The 20,643-nt window shown below is 37.3% G+C and overlaps 1 protein-coding gene across 2 annotated transcripts; it reads left to right on the top strand.

Annotated features, from left to right (window-relative positions):
• The first annotated feature begins 55 nt into the window (after positions 1–55).
• On the top strand, positions 56–2,379 carry LOC135204446 (putative nuclease HARBI1). Of its 2 annotated transcripts, XM_064234644.1 has the most exons (3): positions 56–170; positions 989–1,701; positions 1,991–2,379. In XM_064234644.1, the coding sequence occupies exons 2-3, from the start codon at positions 1,038–1,040 to the stop codon at positions 2,362–2,364; spliced, it is 1,038 nt and encodes a 345-aa protein (XP_064090714.1). In that variant the 5' UTR covers positions 56–170; positions 989–1,037; the 3' UTR covers positions 2,365–2,379. The 2 variants fall into 2 exon arrangements, with proteins under 2 accessions (XP_064090714.1, XP_064090715.1); XM_064234645.1 differs by lacking the exon at positions 56–170 and having other exon boundaries at positions 782–1,701.
• The last annotated feature ends 18,264 nt before the right edge of the window (positions 2,380–20,643 follow it).

Here is a 20,643-nt window from a genome sequence, read left to right as displayed (position 1 = left end):
AAATATGGCGCCGTGAGAGCCTTTGCGCTCCGGCTGGTTAGAGCAGCCTTTGAGGGGGAAAGGCAACTTTGGGAATAACAACAAGGAAGAAGAGGGTGTCTCCTACTTCTTGTATACGTCAATTAACGCCATTAGACATAGTTTTGTGGTTTAAGGTGTACTTACTGTGGGTAAGTAGACAAATTATACGTTTATTACTTAATTATTAATGAGATTTGTATTAGGCTACTAATGCTTATAGGCCTATAACCTAGGCTACATGTAAGCAGCAATGAGAGCTTGAGGTTTGACGTTTAGTAGGCAGAGGAACATTTTTGATAAATTAGGACAATGGTACACATTATGCATGTATATTCTGTGTGGCTGTTTAGTAGGGAACGAGTTAATTTCCCTAGGTTTAACATATTTAAAGTGGAAAAAGAACAGCCAAAATATTCAATTATAATTTGCAACCATGTTAAATATGCACACTAGTAAATGACTTCTAAGGTGGGTTTGGGGGCATAGCCCCCATCTAGGAATTAATGAAATCACTGACAGATTAGGTTACTGTACAGGGTTAGGCTAGAGGACAATATTGGGAAATGGTTAGCACATTGTGGGCATAACCCCCCCCCCCCCCCCCATCTAGGAATTAATGTAGCAGCACTAGTACACATGTCAAGCACAAGAAAACTCTCTTAAAAAGAGCTGTGCATGGCTGTTTTTCTCTTAGTTCACCTTCGTTGAAGAGAACATTGAATCACAACAGGAAAGAAATATTCTAAATTATTTTTTCTTTTTCATTCTCTTTAATCATATCCCTGTAGGAATCGGAAGGTTACTAAAGTGTGTCATAGTTGTCACTTATTTTTTATTGATTCTCATTTTTTGCAAATATATTTACTAGTAGGTTCAAGTTTGATAAAATCTTTAGGACCTAGCTTACCATTATGAAATGCTTTTAGGTTGATTATCACAATATATCTAAGATACTTTATTGTTCAAGTTTCAGATACCTAATTGTAGGCATAGTGAGAACATCAATAAACTTTGTGATGGAAGCCCTGGTTGCGTATTTTGCAGCTCAGCAGTTGCAACGGGAGAGGAGGTACAGAGACCCTTTGGATCCACTTCACATTGATGACACAGAATTGCTTCAAAAATATAGATTTCCTCACAACCAGATCATCAGTCTGTGTGAAGAGCTAGAGCCACACATTGGAAGGCCAACCTCAAGAAGCCATGCCATCCACACACATACACAGGTCTTGGTGACGTTGAGATTTTTGGCAAGTGGGACCTTTCAAAATGTGATTGGTGATGTAACTGGTATGAGCCAAGCAAGTGTAAGTCGCATCATCAGTCAAGTTACAGATGTTCTATATAACAAAGCAAGGACAGAAATAAAAATGCCACAAAATCCACAGGAAATTCACCAGATTGCGCAAGCTTTCCATAGGATTAGTGGCTTTCCAAGAGTCATTGGTGGAATAGATGGAACATATATTCCCATTAAAGCACCAAGTGACAATGAATACATTTATGTAAACCATAAAGGATATCACTCGCTAAATCTTCAAGTAGTGGGAAATGCCCAAAACCTCATCACTAGCTATACTGTGAAGTATCCTGGCAGCACCCATGATGCCTACATTTGGAACAACTGCCCACTACGAGGTCGCTTCCAAGATGGTGTCTATGGAGATATGCATCTTCTTGGTGAGTATCATGTTCTTATTTATTCATACTTTTATTATACAATATTTAAGTTGTGCTTGGTGTGTACTTACAGGCCCTGTAATACTAATTTTCAAGTACAGGTACCAGTTATATACTGCATATAAATAAGCTGTGGCTAAAGTAATGTATTTCCTAGTACTGTATTACAAATTCCTAAGATAGTACAGTACTTACCTTCTGTTGTTTTTTCAATTATGAGAACTAATAACATAATATCTTATGAATGTGTCTATAAATGATTTAAATCTAGACATTTTTTCTGTTGCAGGTGATAGTGGGTATCCACTGGAGCCATTTCTCCTCACCCCATATCCACACCCAACAACCCGGGGACAAGAAAGGTATAATAGGTCACATAAAAAGACGAGAACTCTAATTGAGCAGACATCTGGGGTCTTGAAATCTCGCTTCCGATGTCTGCATAATTCTGGTGGGTCTCTACAGCATGAACCCAAAAAATGTGCGAAGATAGCTGCTGCCTGTATGCTGCTACACAATCGTTGTGTTCAGCAACGAATACCCGCTCCTGAGCTGCTAGAGGAAGAGGAGCAAGAGGATGAGGAAGATCCTGATGATCCAGCAGCAGTTGCAGGTGCAGGGCAAGTGGTAAGAGAGGAGATAGTGGCAAATTTTTTTGCATAAATGTAAGAGGAGAGATGGTGGAAATTTTGTTTTTGCATCAATATATTTTGTAGAGTAAACTATATTTCTACATTATCATTGTTCTTGTTTAGTTTGCCCTTGTGCTGTTCTTTATATATAATATAGTTTGTTCATGAAACTTACCTGTCAGATATATATATAGCTGTATTTTCCTGAAGTCCGACAGTGGACGGCCAGGTGGTTAGTACCCATTCCCGCCGCTGGGAGGCGGGTATCAGGAACCATTCCCATTTTCTATGCATAATTTTTCTGTCGCCGGTGCTGGAAACACCTGTTTTCAGTACCTCCGTCTTAGGATTTTGGAAACTTCATTGCCGCTAAATATCCTAATTGTCTTTTGATTTATTTACTTGGATTTGTGGCTAGGCATATGCTATCTTAAAGTGATTTGAATTTGATTCATTTTTGTATATCTGAATTTAGTTAGGCTAGTTTCAGAGGGTGTTGTCTGCTAAGATAGGGTGTGGCTACCGAAAGCTTCGGTAGTTCCGCACTTGGTATGCACGAGGGGTATGGGTCTTGCTTCTTTGTTGAGATTTGTCATGTAAGGAGTGTGAGACTTTGTCTAATTCTGTAAGGAAGATGTATGATTCGTATGTACGCAATTAATCAGTAAACAAAAGTCAGGGTAGGCTAACCTACCTGTAGACTTTATTTTGCCTAACCCTGTAGTATGGCCTACGGGCCATAAATATGTCTTGAGAGGTAATGCCCTTTACGTTTTAGATTCCATCTGTATCTTGGAATCTAAGGTCCCGCTCTCCTATCATTGTGGTGAAGAGTGCTACTTCTGTAGTTGTTACTCCTAACCCTGTATTGTTGCCTTCGGGCCCTAAACAGTGTCTGTAGAGGGTATTGCCCTTTCTCTGATACTCTATCGATTCGTAACTTAGAATCGAAAGTGCTGGCTTTGGAGAGCAAAAGTGAAGTGGCTAAGTGCAGTGACAGTGCCCCTTGTGTAGTGGAGGTTGCGTCAGATCGGCCTTATTTTCGCCTCTAGGCCGGGACCTCTGCTTGACTCCCAGGAACAAGGAGAGAGCATGTCGAAAGCCGAAAGAGGGTTATGAGGAACCCCCACCGATCTGACGTGCCTTCAGCAGACCTGAAGATACTCCCAGGCTGCCAAAGTGCGTCGGAAGGACTCGCGCCCTCTAAATAGAAGCTTTATAGAAGAGGACGCTTCGCGTCTCTCTCTCTCTCTCTCTCTCGTCATGCGTTGCAGTGAGAAGTAAGAAGGCGAACATCGCCTGAACTTGTGTGCGTCTTTCCACCGAGAAAAGGGAAAGCGGGTCATAGTAGCAGGGCGCTTTTGAGCGCAGACGTCCTAGCTTTTTTGCTGTGAGAATAAGAAGGCGTTCCCTCGCCCCTCGTATTCTCACACGATCAACCCTTCACCTGAGACTGCTTCGTGCAGTCGGATTTCTCTCCGAGATGTCTCTGGCTCTTCCCTGAAGGCAGTTTCTCTCGCTTGCATTGACGCCTGTCAGGAGCGTGGCGCTTTTCTGCACGCTTCTTTTGATGCTCGGCTTGAACGGGACGCTCGGATGGACGCCAGGCGTGCGCGGGTGCACGCTAAGCGCACGCGGATGCGATGCCAATTAGCAGCGCGCGCCATGGACGCCGAGCGCGTGCCAGTGGATGCAGAGCGCGCGCCAGTGGACGCCGAGCGTGCGAAAGGCGCCAGCACATGCCAGGTGTGTCGCCTGGCTGAACGTTTCTTTTAACTCTTCAAGCTGATTTGGGTCTAATGATTTTTTACCTACCTTCGGAGAAAGCTTAAAGTGAAAAGGCAACTACGTTTTCGAAACCCAGCAAGATTAAATGGTTAACATTCATTTGCGGCAGAAATGCCATACAAGAAAAATGTCTTAGAATTGAGTAAAATATATATAAAAAAATGATTTGGTTAGGCAAGGCATATTGGCAACTTATGCAATAATACTCAGGCCTAGGCATATCAGCTTAAGCTAAAACATTTATTTCCAAGCAATATCATAGGATACTTTTGCATAGCCTAACATATACTAGGCATATATCGTAGCTAGCATGAAGGTAACAGTACAACATGGCCAAGGCATAGCCAAAACTCGCTTCGATCTAGGTATGTATGGCATTAGTAGTCTATGCTAAATTTGGCTAACTTAAGCTAGTAGCCTATGCCTAGGCTACGTCAGAAAATCTTACCTATCTTCTTCATTTTAGTTGTATGTTGGGCCATTTTCTTTTTTCATATCAGAGTGATAATCCTTGAATTTTGTTTTAACATCCTTCCAAAGTCTTTGGACGGGGCTGACACTTCCTATAGCTACTGTCACCTCTCGCCATGCAGCATCTCTCAAATTCCTTGTCACACCCATCTCTGAGAAGCTTCCAACCTATTACCGCTTTCCTTCTCGCCACTTCTATCACCATTATATACAACTCTGCTTCAGTGAAGGGAGGTTGCCTCTTTTTCTTAGCCACAAGGTCCATCGTGTCGCTTGCTGACACCTTAATCGCTCTGCCATCAACAATCAGCTGATAAACTGCTGTATCGTGATTGGTTCTCATTCTCTAGGCAGCTAAGATATGGGCGATGTTATTGGCTGGACTATCCAATAGTGCCTTTGTCAAAAAGGCAGCCTTTTTGTGCAAAGGCACGTCAAGGGTGCCTTTGAAAATCTTTTTGTATACGATTCCGCCTTCGTCAAAAGGCGCCTTCGGTGAGCCGTTGGGAAAGGCACCGTTTGCCAACAGGCACCTTTGCGTAAGGCCTGTTTTGAGTATGCAGCCCCTGTAGTGCAACTCCCAGACGTATCATTCTATATCGTGGCCTTCACATTGTTATTATTATTATTACTATTATAAGTAGTGGTAGTAGTAGTATCATCATGTGGCATCACTCAAACAGAACAACAACAACAAAAATTGATATATTTGGTAGGCAATATCCTACCCTCTGCCCACCAACACAAAGCTGAAAATTCCTTAAACATTACAGATTATCTGGTAAATGGTAATACAGCCACCCAAACTCCAATTACTGACATTGTAAGCTTGAAATTATGTGCAATATATCTCTGGTAGCTTTCACGAACCCAATATATTCCATGAAACGTCTGATAGACTCATTTTTATTTGTATTTATTAATTTGTTATTCAAAATAAAAAATAGGGGCGAAACTCACTCGGGAGGAGATCATTTGAAAGTTCGGAAACTACCACTTCCCAATTAAAATGCCGGTGCCTCATTCTGCCCGAAGGACCGAAGGGCCTCAGGTGACTGTGACGTCTGCAAAAATCGTCACTCGAAATTGGATTGAACCGGATTTCATTTCAGAGTCGTGGACTGCAGACTGCTTGATGCAAAACGGTACTCAATCAAGAGACTGTTGTGCTTTTGATAGCGATGCACGATAAAAATGGCAGAGTAAGTGATTGCAATCACTGCATGAAAAAATAAAGATTGTATTCAATTATTTATGCCTATTTGAGCCTAACAAAATAGTATTTGAAACCAAATGCATGGAATTATCAGAGGGTATTCATGAATTGGATTCTGGTAATACTTACACAGCCCCGGATTGTTAGCCGCCGAAAAGCTTGAATTACCAATAAAATTTGAATATAACCCACATTATTATATAATAATAATAATATAATAATAATAATAATAATAATAATAATAATAATAATAATAATAATAATAATAATAATAATATCCTTTTATTTCGGTTCAGGGCCATATACAATGAACATACAAAATACACAGTAACATACACAATCTAGATATATGAGTCAACATGATAGGAAAAATTAGTAATCGCACTTATCCACAAAATAGCTGAGGTAGCATAAAAGATATAATCATAGTACTGGTAATAGTAATAATATTGGTGAGAAAAAAAATGCATTGAGAGTTATAACAGTTAGTGCACAAATTATATAGCTTAAATTTCACTAGAGACCTTAGGTGGTTACAGTAGTCTGGTCCAGAGGGCTAAATACATAAATTGAATGTAGTATATAAAAAAAAAAACCTTAACTTGATAGTAATCACAGAAATATTGAAAAAATAAAATATCAGCAATAAATATAATAATGACAAAATCTGCAGATGACATCTTGCTAATACAGAGATTAAGTCCTATAGGGGACAAAGGCCTCATTTTCCCATCTTTCCACAATTTAGATCTTCTTCTTGCTTCACTCCTTAGGATGCTTTGTATGAGCGAGTTGCCGCTGTTTCTCACTCGGGTTAACCAGGCTGGACATTGTTCGCCTTACAATGATTTTTAAATTGTCCAGGTGGTTTTCTAAGAACATCTGTGTGGCGGAGTGGTAGCGTGGAGTGTTTGTGAGGCATCTCAGAATGTCATTGTGAACAACAGTGATATGTCTCATGGTCTCTCGGGTATAGTTCGTCCAGAGGGCAACACCCATAGATACTGTAGCAGTCAAAAGCGGAAGAGCAGCAGTTTCACGTCTCGGTGACAGAAGGCAAACCTCCTTGCAATCATGTTGCCAGTTGCACATAGTTTACGACGCCTCTGTTTCAATGTCTGCCGTATCTTTTAGGTCGTCGGTAATAATGTGACCCAAATACTGAAATTCGCGCACAAATTCCAGCCGATGGTTTCCGAGGAAAATTTGTGGTTCTGCAATATGCTTAAGCGATCTCGGGAGCAGCAACATGCACTGGGTCTTGGTTTCGTTGTAGATTATATCAAATTCCTCTGCATATTGGCGGCAAGTGTCGATGAGTTCGTTGGAGGCCATGCATGATGGGGAAATCAGAACCATATCGTCAGCGTAACAGAGGTTGTTACAGTTGTTTCATTGACAGTGCATCCGATTGGGAGTGAGTTCAGTTTGACATTCAAGGCATCTGTGTACGTATAAACAGGTATGGACGAGAGAATGCCCCCTTGCCGAAGCCGTTTAGGGAGCCGAAGGTGTACGATCATACGTTGCCCCATTTGACACAGAATTCCAGTGTGGAACCAGCAATGTAAAATGCCAATTAGATATATGGGTGGGGTTGCCCTTTTTATGCAAGCTTCAGGAATAGCTTCAGTTAGTTTACTCTGTCAAATGCTTTTCTCACATCTATGAAACACAGGAAAACAGGAGATGCTGATGATAGGTAGTAGTTCAGCAATTCTTTCAGTATGTAGATGCAGGTGTCGGTTGAGTGGTTTGCTTTAAACCCGAAACTGATTGTCAGTGGTGTGTAGAAAGGGGAGAAGTCTCACAAGAAGAACCGACTCAAGTATCTTCAATGCGATCGTTGTGATTGCAATTGGCCGGTAGTTGCCAGGGTCAGCTGCATCCTTTAGCTTGTTTTTGATTAATGGTATCAAGTGAACTAAGAGTAGGGAGTCTGGAAGAAACTGGTGAATTATGCACGCATTGAATAAGGCAGCTAGCAAAATGTAAATTATCGGATGGCAGAATTTGAAAGCCTCTGCGGAAGACCATCACAGCCGGGCGATTTATTATTAGGTATGCTGTTTATGGCATCGCTGATGTTACCTGGCGTAATATACGGTCTGCAAAATGAAATTGAATGTTGTCATTAAGGAGGTTATCTACCTCGCTTCGGAATCCTGATCATTTATGCAATTCAGGATATTGTTGAAGTGATCACCCACATCCTTGCGATAGCCTCGTCTCCGACTGCTTCCCCTACTCTCTGTGATAGCTTTTTAGTTTTGGGATTTAAGGACTGGATATCTTTACAAAGACGAGGGTAATCACCAGATTCTACGTTTCTAGACATTGCATCGGCTCTTAGTTGTTTTCATTTAACCTGCAGTGCTTAAGAGCAAGTTTGAATTGCGCTCTCGCCTGCCTCATTAGTAATGCAGTGTGTCCTTCCCTCGGGCTGCCATTTTGCCTCCACAGTAAAAACATTTCTCATGAGTAGTATACAGATCCTTAACCAAGTCATTCCACCCAGGTATATTACGAGAATTACCTTGACGAAATCTAAAGGCAGTCCTGCCCGAAGCAAGCATAGCGGAGATTACGTTCTAATAGAATTCATTCAGATCCCTCTTCTGATGGTCATTTCTACATTTTGTGTTGGTACACAGTAAGGCGTCAGCCGGTTGAATTATTGACCGCAACCTGGTTTCCGTGGTCGCCCTGAAAGTATCTGGTTTTCTGTTGGTTTTTAAACTTCCAGTTAACCGGTGGTGGGGCGGTCAGTTAGTGGGTTCATTGTAGGGAGGGATGGGGTACTGAATGACACCTGTAATGGGATGTGATCAGGTAATAAGCCCATTGCAACCGAATCGTAGCGAATATTGCAGGATCAATAATAGAATCATGAAGTTGTGGAGATGTGATGCAGTGGTACAGCCGAGGAGGTTATAATTGATTTCGTCTGCTCTATTATGTACATATGAGTAGGAGGAGGGAGGGAGGAGCATTGTCATCGCTAATTTGGAAGCATGCTATTTTGACAGAAAGCGAGTAAGTTCATTATAAAATTGTTTTGTGGGGTGAGAATTAAGGTCCCCTATTATACAAATATGATCAGCAGGAGAATCTTGAATAATACTGTGTAACTCCCCTAGGATCATGCAGTAATGATCAAAATTATTGTTATTTTCCCATGGCATATAAACATTAATTATTAGGATTTTAGAGTTCCCTACTGTCACTTGAAGCCCAAGCAATCTGTCACTCCTGTAGGTCATCACCTTTATCATATTAGTCTAAATTATGACAAAACTGTGAGTACATTATACAGAGAAGGTTTTTATTGTTATTCTTAGCTTTAACCTCGGCAAAACCTTACGTTAAAGATATCTTTTTATTTCTGTTAGTACTTTTAATTTTTTTCAAGTTTTTTTTTTTTTTTATTTTTTTTTTTTTTTTTTTGGCTGGCTGGCTACAGGGTTATGGGGTGTCCCTACAGGGTGCCAGAGCTGCCATTCCCCTTAACTTTTCTCCTAACTAAAATATTCCAGAAAATAATCATTGGGTACTACGCTCTATGCCTCCTTTGATGATGCATTTCGTTAGAGCATAAATTTCCATAAGCTAACGTATTCCATCTTGAAGATAGTGGTCTGTATATGCGAGAGTTTTACAAAACTGATAGCCTTCGAGTTTCTGTAACTTTCCACAAGGTTATAAAGATTGAATTATCTCCTAGGACTGTCCATGAAGTCAGAATATCCTCTATAGTAATATCATATTAGTAAAATAAACCAGTAATAATATGTCAGGGGGGGGGAAATGCTTAAAATGATAGTGAAACTGATAAGGGTCACAGGATTACCAAGTGCAAATATATTTTTATCTTTTTCTGTAGGGAGAAATTGGGTGTAATTCTTATACAGATTAATGGAAATTACTTCTGTTTATGATATATATCATTCCATTTTAATTATTCATACTCCCAGGGCTGCTTCTCGATTTCCTATCGTATCCTGGAATTTTAAGATTGGTAATTCTGAGTAACAAATTTCGATTTATTTCAACCTCGATTTTCGAATTCACACGATTTGAGCAAACTCGAGACAAACTTTGAACCAGAAACAATTAATTTTATTGAATATGTCTCCAAAATAGCAAAATTCCGATTAAAACAACATTTAAAGGATTCATGATGTTTGATACTTATAGTCCTTGATGCGTCATGAATCCCATCTTTGGAGACTTTTAAACGAGAGAATTTTCAGCCTTTTCTATGTCACTTGCTCGCTTTTGGATCGAAAATATTAAAGTATTCCTTGTGGGAATCAGTTAACTTCTTTCATTCATTCATTTTCGGAATTAATAGTTCGTCATTTGCCCTTGATTGAGTGTTGAAGCCCCTGATAATGTTGGCAAGCCTGCTTCCTCTCGGGATAAGGAGCAACCATTGATCGTCAGCAGAACAAGAACTTCGTTGCTTTCTTCAAAATATTTTGCATTCTTCAAAACGTCCCTTATTACGGTTCAGTTTTAGAGATATAGGAACTTCCTTTATTCATAGTTATTTTTCATATAGATTTGATAGAGGGTTTTATTTGCAGTCTTGCTAAAACGATATATGATAGTTTCGTCTTTAAACGACCACACTTCATCCAAAGATGTCTTTTGTGTACAATCTTGTTAAAACATTACAGGATAAAGAATATGATCATATATTTAGTAGTCCTAGCACGTAATGCCCTTTACTTAGTACTACTAGCAAGCAGAAACCTGCTTTGCATTACTAGTAATGTTTTTCGTCACGTAATGGTATAATTATCTTTATCTTGAAAAGGATTTTATTTGATTTATGAAATGTATGCGCGAGGCAGACAAAATTACTAGAGTTTACCATTAAACTATATTTTTACGTTTTTTGTTCAGGTAGAAAAATTGTCTTCATAGAAAATGGTATTTCAGGATATTAGGATACTCAGAAAAATTAGCTCTCTCTCTCTCTCAGTTATAGCAATAATTTTCGCCTTATTTCGAAGTGAAAAGGGAACTGATGCTTCCAGAATCCACTACAGGAATTGAGGAACAATTATTCTATAGGAATTAAAAGCAGAAAAGAGGCGTTTATCAGGAGAGGCGAAAATAGCGGAGACGTAAGACTACTACATAATTCAATTTACTTACTTGAAGGCGTAGTTTTATTTAGAGTTGAAAATACGTGAAATTAAGGAAAACTCGCTTCATAATTGGCGCAGATTGACTTAGATGAATTAGGGACCATTCTGTATAAATTAAAAGTTGAGAACAAGAGAGAAATAAGGTAAACATATTATTAGTCTAAATTATGACAAAACTGTGAGTACATTATACAGAGAAGGTTTTTATTGTTATTCTTAGCTTTAACCTCGGCAAAACCTTACGTTAAAGATATTTTTATTTCGGTTAGTACTTTTAATTTTTTTCAAGTACCCTTCAGTGACATCTTGGAAATATTTCATGAGACGACTCGACAAAATCTCGAATGAATATTTAATTTTTCTATAAAATATAGCAATTTTTTGGCTGAATTTATATCGATACTTAATTTTATTAGTCAGCGTCCATAAATTGTTTAGTGACTGACTTTTGAAAGATGATTGTTAAAGGCAATTGCGAATTAAAAGAAGAAATATCTGTGGTTTCGATCAGCAAGTTATTTCAATATTAACTCCTCCTCCTGCTTCAGAACACATCTCTGTTGGTAAGGCCGAGTCCAGAGGTCCTTCCTTCCTGCTTTTGTCTCTTTGTCAACGGAGAGGTTTTGGGTGCACAAAAATATTCAAGTGTTTATTCGATATTTTGGTGTCTGTGTTTTCTTAATTAAGTTTTTTTACAGTAACATACTATCACTTTGGTTAATTGTTTGAGTGTATGTATGTTTGTTTGTGCGTGTGTATGTGGATGCATACTAAATGTCTAACGACATTAGACAAAACGGACTTACTAGGTCACCCATTGCCAATGAAGGTGATACCTTCAGGAATTTGAATCAGCCCTGTAGAATTCCTCTGTAGTTTTCAAGCACCCTCACTTTTCCTGCAAGAAAATGCATATGCTATTAGATGGTTTTTAATGTATGCAGCAACAAAATTCAAAGTAAAATTCGCCCAGACAATCAAGTCTCATTTCAAATACTTATTGTTCTGGTTATAATCCTATATGGCCACTTACTCTAATAAACTTGGATATATATATATATATATATATATATATATATATATATATATATATATATATATATATATATATATATATATACTGTGACGAAGTGCCAAGTATCTGGTTACTACACTTGCCATTCATTAATTGTTACCTCAACAACAGCCAGACACCTGAACCTTCATCACAGGTACTAAATATTCTAAAGACAACAGTGATCCCTTAAACAACTTACCAGTATTGCAGAAAATCAGACTAAGTTCATTACAACAGGTGTGAAGTAATCTCAGGTAATTAGATTACTTAAAGGGCATCACTCCATCAACAACTTTAAAAGTCTAAGTATTTCCCGGATTTCAGAAAATGTAAGTACCTCCCTGGTTCTAACTCACTTCAAGTAAATTGAAGGAAAACAGCTCAATTACCAGTCTGTGTTTCTACCTAAGCTAAATATAATCATATGTAATTATACTGGTGAAAAAGAAAACACTTATAAAAATTTTAAATACAAAACTTTATTATTAGACTGAAATTTTATAAGTGAAATTCACAATATCAGGGGAAAATTACTGGTACTTGAAAACAAAGCAAAGTTTAATTAATTCTTGAATCTATTAAGTAAAATTAAATCAAAATTAATTTATCACAAAATTCAAGAAAATTAATTCAATCAAAATTCAAAAGTGTTAGACAGTAACTAAAATTTGGAAATTAATTCACAAGTGCTAAACAAAAATGAAACTTGAAAAGAATTGCTAAGTAAAGTGCTAAACTAATTCAATTAAATGTGCAACAATTAATAACTGAAAACAACTAAGTTAACTAAATTGTGAATGCAAACGAAAACACAGAAAAAGGTGTAAAATACCAAAATTGCAAAAAGCACTAATCACACAGAATATAAAACAAAAACATACACTTCAATAAGAAAAAATGAATAAATGCACACACAAAAAAATCACTTCAAATGAAACCAACACTAAACATGAAAATTTGCAATGTGTAAAAATTTAAATCATTTCACTCAAACCAGTGTAACTATTAGTTCTCTAAACCATTGTAGCTATTAGTTGCAACTTATAAAAATAAGGCACACTTTACCTTGGTACCAATTTTCTTTCTGCTGCAGCTCATTTCACAATTTCACCACATAATTCACAATATTTCAAAATTGAAAATGAACACCGTTACACACTTGTATAATGTTTGTTCAGATTCCACAAAAACACTAAATAATACTAAATAACTCTAAGAAATATCAAATCTGAAATTTACGAGCAACCATTCAGTAAGTATAAAATCTTTACATTAATATGAACTCAAAAGTGGCATGCGAGAGAGAGAAGGAGATGTCGAACGCCAGTGATCAAAGTCTTTCATGAACGCTTTTGCTCTCCCCTTGTATGGGCAACTTCAAGAGACTGACGGGCCAAAAAATTTTAGGCATGTGAAAAATGGTGCAATCCTTCTGGAAGCTTCAATATGACGTAACTTAATAGAAAAAGTAGTACAAGTATGAAACCAGTCATGTGTGTTTCATGCTCTCTATATGTTCCAAACAGAAGTCGAGCTAGTAAGTTTGATTAACCCTCTTACACCGACTGGACGTATTTTACGTCGACATTTTTTGTCTCCCGTGTGCCGACTGGACGTATTTTAACAAATCAAACTTACAAAAGTTTTTTTTTTTTAAAAATGTCGCGGAAAAATTAACGTTATAGGCCTACCACCTAAAACTTTTGAATCACGCTCGGCCTTGGGGGATGCTGGGAGTTCACAAAGATTCAAGGTTGTTGTTTTGTTTACAATCGTTTTACGCAGGCAGAGCAGGCGCGAATTTCTTTCTTACCGCACTAAAAAGTATCTGTGACACATCTCGGAAATTATTTCGTCACTTTGACATAATTTTTGTACCATTGTAAATTAGCCGTTACATGAAGTATTATATATGAAAATGTGCGCATTTTTATGTAAAATACAACAATAAAATACTCATGATTGTAGCTTTTATCAGTTTTGAGATATTTTATATAGAATAACGATAATTGCCAAAATTTCAACCTTTGGTCACTTTGACTCGACCGAAATGGTCGAAAACGGCAATTGTAAGCTAAAACGCTTATATTCTAGTAATATTCAATCATTTACCTTAATTTTGCAACTAATTGTAAGTCTCTAGCACAATATTTCGATTTATGGTGAATTTATGAAAAAACTTTTTCCTTACGTCCGCGCGGTAACTCTTCCGAAAAAAATCATACATGCGATTGTGGTAATGTTTGCACCATTTTAAAATTAGCTGTTATATAAAGTTTTATATATGGAAATGTGCGCAATTTCATGCACAATACAACTACAAACAACCCATGGTTGTAGCTTTTATCAGTTTTGAGATATTTTCATATAAATAACGATAATTGCCAAAATTTCAACCTTTGGTCAACTTTGACTCTACCGAAATGGTCGAAAAACGCAATTGTAAGCTAAAACGCTTATATTCTAGTAATATACAAGCATTTACCTTCATTTTGCAACAAATTGGAAGTCTCTAGCACAATATTTCGATTTATGGTGAATTTAAAAAATGATCTTTCCTTCCCTCCGCGCACAGATTCTCCGCCACAAATCTCCGAAATAACGTACGTCCCATTCTCGGAATATTTGCTCCATTTCATATTAGGCTTTTCATAGAGTTTTATATATGAAAATGTGCGCAATTCCATGTAAAATAAAACGAAAAATATTTGAAGGTTGTAGCTTTTCTTATTTTTGAAATAATTGCATATAAAAAATATATATTTAAAAAAATTCAACAATCAGTCAACTTTAACTCGTCAGATATGGTCGAAAACTGCAATTGTAAGCTAATACTCTTACAGTATAGTAATATTTTATCATTTCTCTTCATTTTGAAAGAAATTGGAAGTCTCTAGGACAATATTTAGATTTATGGTGAATTTTTGAAAAAATATTTGTTTACGTCCGCACGTTACGAATTCATGCATTATTTTGTGATAATATTTTCTCTGTGTTGCTTTTATCGTTTTACAATGTGTTGTATACCAAAATGATCGCAATTTAGTGTACATTACAACAGAAAAAAAGTAACTTGTTACCTTTAACCGTTTTGCCCACAGCTCGATTTGAATACAATTATATATGAAATTTTGTTTTTGCGCTATCATATATCGCATTATTTATATATGATAATGATAATTTTTTTAATTTCTGATGATTGCATACTAAACTTCAGGCAATGACAAAAAAAGGAGTCAAAAATAAACTCTTAATCTTGAAAACTAAGCGCGCTGTGATTTTTTGAAAAAAATATTTTTTCCGCTTCCGCTCTCACTCCGAAACCCCTCCGGCACACGGGAGACAATTTTTTATTTACCGCTCCGGCGTAAGAGGGTTAAGATTGACATGTATCCAAAACACAATGGAGACCTCGAGATCTCTTAATCTGAGGTGATGACAAGTTAGGGAAACAATTTGAGCTTCGAACAAACAAAGTCAATCTCTCTTTCTATACATTCTACATTATATATTAACTTTTACACTATGTTATGTCAAATCTGAACATGCATTTAGACATCCTATGACTCTAAGCTAGCTAAGCAATCTGAAAATGTTGCAAATCTCTTTTCTAACATTTCATACATTCAAGCGAGGAAATATGCATTATTAAAATACCAGCATCTAATATACCTCCCCCCAGAAAGATTAGTTATCACGGTGTTGAATCCATCGATTTGCAATGGGATAAATAATCAGTAACTACATTGTTTTTGCCACTAATGTGCTGCACTCGTAAGTTATACTGTTGCAAGCACAAAGACCACCTGGTCAGTCTTTGATTATGATTTTTCATTCACTGGATAAATGAAAGTGGATTATGATCAGACAGCATTAAATTTTCTTCATTCCTAGGTCTGTTCACATAAACTGTAAACTTTTTCAATGCTGTGATTAAGGCTAAAGTTTCCTTCTCAATTGCCGAGTATACTTTCTGATGTTTTTTCAGTTTTGAAGACATGAAGCACACAGGATGGTAGATGTTATTCTCATCTTCTTGAAGTAGAACAGTTCCAATGCCACAGTCAGAAGCATCAACTTGTATCACAAATTTCTTGTTGAAGTCTGGAGCTTGGAGTACTGGTCTTGAAGTTAAAATGGCTTTTACCTTCTCAAAGGATTCTTGACACTCTGGGGTCCAAACAAACTTAGCTTTAGGACTAGTTAAGTCTGTCAAGGGAGCTACTATTGCTGAGAAATTTGGGCAGAAACGACAATAGAATCCAGCCATGCCTAAAAATATCTGTAGCTGTCTCCTGTTGGTAGGTGGGGTAGCCTTACGGATACCTACATTAGCATTTACTGGAGCAAGAAGGCCTTTCCCAACTTCAAACCCAAGATACTACACAGTTGCTTTTCCAAACTCACTCTTCTCTAGGTTGACTGTTAGTCCTGCTTCTTGTAGTTTCTTGAAAACTTTCTTCGGAATCTTCATATGTTCTTCCCATGTTGTAAAGTAAATCACTATGTCATCCAGGTATACACCTACTCCTTCTATCAATCCTAGCAGTTGATCCATCACTCGTTGGAATGCTGCAGGTGCATTCATCAGACCAAAATGGCAGAACAGTATATTGATACAGTCCAAAAGGAGTAATAAAAGCTGACAGCAACTTAGCATTCTCATTTAAGGGAATTTGATAATATCCTTTCAACAAGTCTATCTTGGAAACAAACTTGGCTTGCCCAATATTATTAAGTAACTGATCTATGAGAGGCAAAGGATAATTGTCAGCCACACTGATGGAATTCAGTTTCCTATAATCAATACACATTCTTCACTAAAACACATGGAGAACTGAGGTGACTTGAACTGGGTTCTGCTAATCCATGTTGCAGTAAATATTCAACTTCTTTCCTCAAAACATCTCGATGATAAGCTGATAAGCGCCAAGCTCTTTGCTTGAATGGTTTTCCATCTTCTTGAAACTTGATCTCATGCTTTGTCAGATCAGTACGCCTAGGTACATCTGCAAAAATTTCTAATTACTTCACTTAAGTCTTCACCTTGTTCAACACTCAGATGTCTCAACTTATCCTCCAAATTTTCCAAAATTGAAGAATTATTCATCTTGCTTTCAGCTTCGAATTCGTAGCCATCATCGTCTTTTCTAGATGAAGTTGTGTTATTAACACAGTTTCAGTTTCAGTTTCTGAGAAATAAGGTTTCAGTAGGTTCACATGTATCTTCCTTTGTCTCCTTCTTCTTTCTGGTGTTTCAATTACATAAGTTCTATCACTTAACTTCTCAATTATCTTGTAAGAACCTTGAAATTTATTAGTGAAGGGAAATCTCTTGACAGGTAAGAACATTAACACTAGCTTAGTCTTAGCATCATACCTCCTTTTCATTTTCTCTTGACTCACTTTCAAATTTTCTAAAGAGAATTTTCTAATCTCTTTCAACCTTTTCCTTAAGTTCTTTGGCTTTCCTCTTAATTTTCTTCCAAATTTTCTGCAAGAATCTTCAATGGTCCTCTCATTTCTCTACCAAAAATAATTTCATTAGGTGAACATCCCATACTTTCTTGATAAGCATTCCTAAACTCAAACAACATTAATTCTCTTCCTGACTCAGAACAATACTTTGTCAATATATTTTTCAATGTCTGGTGGAACCTTTCTAAGGCCCCTTGAGTTTCTGGATGATAAGCAGTGGATAACAGTTGTTTCACTCCTAACAGATTCATCACATCCTGGAATAACTTTGAAGTAAAGTTTGTTCCTCTATCACTGTACTATTTCTGGTATACCAAACTTTGAGAAACCACAAGTTTTTCAGCAACTATCTTGGCAGATATGTTTCGAACAGGGATTGCTTCTGGATATCTTGTCACAGGACACATTAATGTCAACAAATACTCATTTCCCTTCTTTGTCTTTGGCAGCGGTCCAACCCTGTCTATAATCACATTGCTAAAGGGTTCTCCTCTAACTTCTACAGGTTGTAGGGGGGCTTTCTGGATGGTTTCATTCGGTTTTGCAGCTATCCGGCAGGTATGACACTCACGACAAAACCTGCTAACATCTTTGTGAAGTCCAGGCCTGAAAAAATATTTCATGATCTTCTCCACAGTCTTCCTGATTCCCATATGTCCAGACTCATGAGCTACTGCTACAACTTGCTTCCTCAATGTATATATATGTAGGTCTATACTTCCTCATCAGCAAACCTTCCTTTAGGTAATAACAGGTAGGATTTTGTTGTATCTCTTCTCAACCAACAACTCTGAAGAAAAAATCAGCCAATACCTTAGCTTCTCTCTTGTCACTTGACCAACTTCAAGGGTTGAATTCTCAATATTTGCTAACTCAGCTACTGTAGTTTCACTACTGTCTTCAGGAACTCTTTGACTACTCTACAACGTCCAGGAGTTTCTGAGGAGGACTGGCGTTCAGTGGCTTTCCAGATGCCCCAGCCAGTGGAAGGGAGGCTTCATGGAAAAGCTAGTTAGTTTTCCTGTCCAGAAGTTATAGTAGTATTACTGAATCTTTGTAATCAGCTCTCTTTTTGCTAAGTTTTCCTGTCTGCAAGTTGTAGTAGTTGTACTGAATCTGTGTAATCAGCTCTCTTTTTGCTTAGTTTTCCTATCAGGAAATTGTAGTAGTTGTACTGAATCTTTGTAAGCAGCTCTCTTTTTGCTTAGTTTTCCTGTCTGCACGTTGTAGTAATTGTACTGAATCTTTGTAAGCAGCTCTCTTTTTGCTTAGTTTTCCTGTCAGAAAATTGTAGTAATTATACTGAATCTTTGTAATCAGCTCTCTTTTTGCTTAGTTTTCCTGTCTTCACCTTGTAGTAGTTGTACTGCATCTTTGTAAGCAGCTCTCTTTTTGCTTAGTTTTCTTGTCTGTACATTGTAGTAGTTGTACTGAATCTTTGTAAGCAGCTCTCTTTTTGCTTAGTTTTCTTGTCTGCACGTTGTAGTAGTTGTACTGCATCTTTGTAAGCAGCTCTCTTTTTGCTAAGTTTTCTTGTCTGCACATTGTAGTAGTTGTACTGAATCTTTGTAAGCAGCTCTCATTTTGCTTAGTTTTCCTGTCTTCACCTTGTAGTAGTTGTACTGAATCTTTGTAAGCAGCCTCTTCTTTTTGCTTATCCTGTCTGCACGTTGTAGTAGTTATACTGAATCGAATAATAAGCTCTCTTTTTGCTTAGTTTTTCCTTCTTCACCTTGTAGTAGTTGTACTGAATCTTTGTAATTGCTCTATCTTTGCTTATTTTTTCCTGTCAGGTGTATTCTACGAATCTTTGTAAGAGCTCTCTTTTGCTTAGTTTTCCTGTCTTTACCTTGTAGTAGTTGTACTGAATCTTTGTAATAAGCTCTCTTTTTGCTTATTTTCCTGTCTGCACATTGTAGTAGTTGTACTGAATCTTTATAAGCAGCTCTCTTTTTGCTTAGTTTTCATGTCTACATATTGTAGTAGTTGTACTGAAACTTTGTAATCAGCTCTCTTTTTTGCTTAGTTTTCCTGTCTGTACGTTGCAGTAGTTGTACTGAATTTGTGTAATCAGCTCTCTTTTTGCTTAGTTTTCCTGTCTGCACATTGTTGTAGTTGTACTGAATCTTTGTAATCAGCTCTTTTTGCTTAGTTTTCCTGTCTTCACCTTGTAGTAGTTGTACTGAATCTTTGTAATCAGCCCTTTTTTTGTTTAGTTTTCCTGTCTGCACGTTCTAGTAGTTGTACTGAATCAGTGTAATCAGCTCTCTTTTTGCTTAGGTTTCCTGTCTGTACGTTGCAGTAGTTGTACTGAATTTGTGTAATCAGCTCTCTTTTTGCTTAGTTTCCTGTCTGCACATTGTAGTAGTTTTACTGAATCTTTGTAATCAGCCCTTTTTTGGTTTAGTTTTCCTGTCTGCACGTTCTAGTAGTTGTACTGAATCAGTGTAATCAGCTCTCTTTTTGCTTAGTTTTCCTGTCCGCACATTGTAGTAGTTGTACCGAATCTTTGTAGTCAGCTCTCTTTTTGCTTAGTTTTCCTTTCTTGAAGTTGTAGTAGTTGTAGTGAATCTTTGAAAATAGCTCTCTTTTTACTGGTCACCCCAAATAGTTGGCGATGCAGAGAAGGAATTCATTAATGAAAGTTCCAACAGCTCTCGCCTCTGATGCCCTTGATATGAAAAAGGTTTACAGAGGAGTTGAAATGTGATGTTAAAAAAACAAGCATTCTCATAAAACCACTCCCTTTAGATGACGACAAGGTAGGACGTTTAAGGAGTCCGTTGTGCAAAACTGATTGTGAAATAATTCCTATATTTTATATTCTCCTTATTAGGAAAGTAATCTGTTTTAAATAACACTCATCTCTCACTGGTTCCGCCCACTTTGTGCTTTTCTCTTTTTTTTTGTTTAGATTAATTACCTTTAGTTTACCCAATTTTGCCATTTACCATCAGGGTTTTAAGTTTTCTTCCTCCACGTTATTTTGAGTTTTCATTCCTGTTTTTGGAGTGCGATTATATTTCCGACAATGGTTTTGGATCCGTTATAAGTAATGAAAATGGACAATAATTAGGAATAAGCATATTTTTGTTATATAGATTTGTCTGTAATGTCAAATGCGAAAGAAAGAAAATTACT

This window comes from Macrobrachium nipponense, chromosome 47 (assembly GCF_015104395.2).
Source record: "Macrobrachium nipponense isolate FS-2020 chromosome 47, ASM1510439v2, whole genome shotgun sequence".
Lineage (NCBI taxonomy): Eukaryota > Metazoa > Arthropoda > Malacostraca > Decapoda > Palaemonidae > Macrobrachium > Macrobrachium nipponense.
The sequence above is the reverse complement of the archived record's forward strand: the minus strand, read 5'-3'. Positions and strand labels throughout refer to the sequence as shown.

Coding starts and splice junctions, on each gene's coding strand:
- LOC135204446 (XM_064234644.1), top strand. CDS start 1,038: ATGGAAGCCCTGGTTGCGTATTTTGCAGCTCAGCAGTTGCAACGGGAG. Junction 1,702..1,990: donor TGGAGATATGCATCTTCTTG/GTGAGTATCATG, acceptor TTTCTGTTGCAG/GTGATAGTGGGTATCCACTG.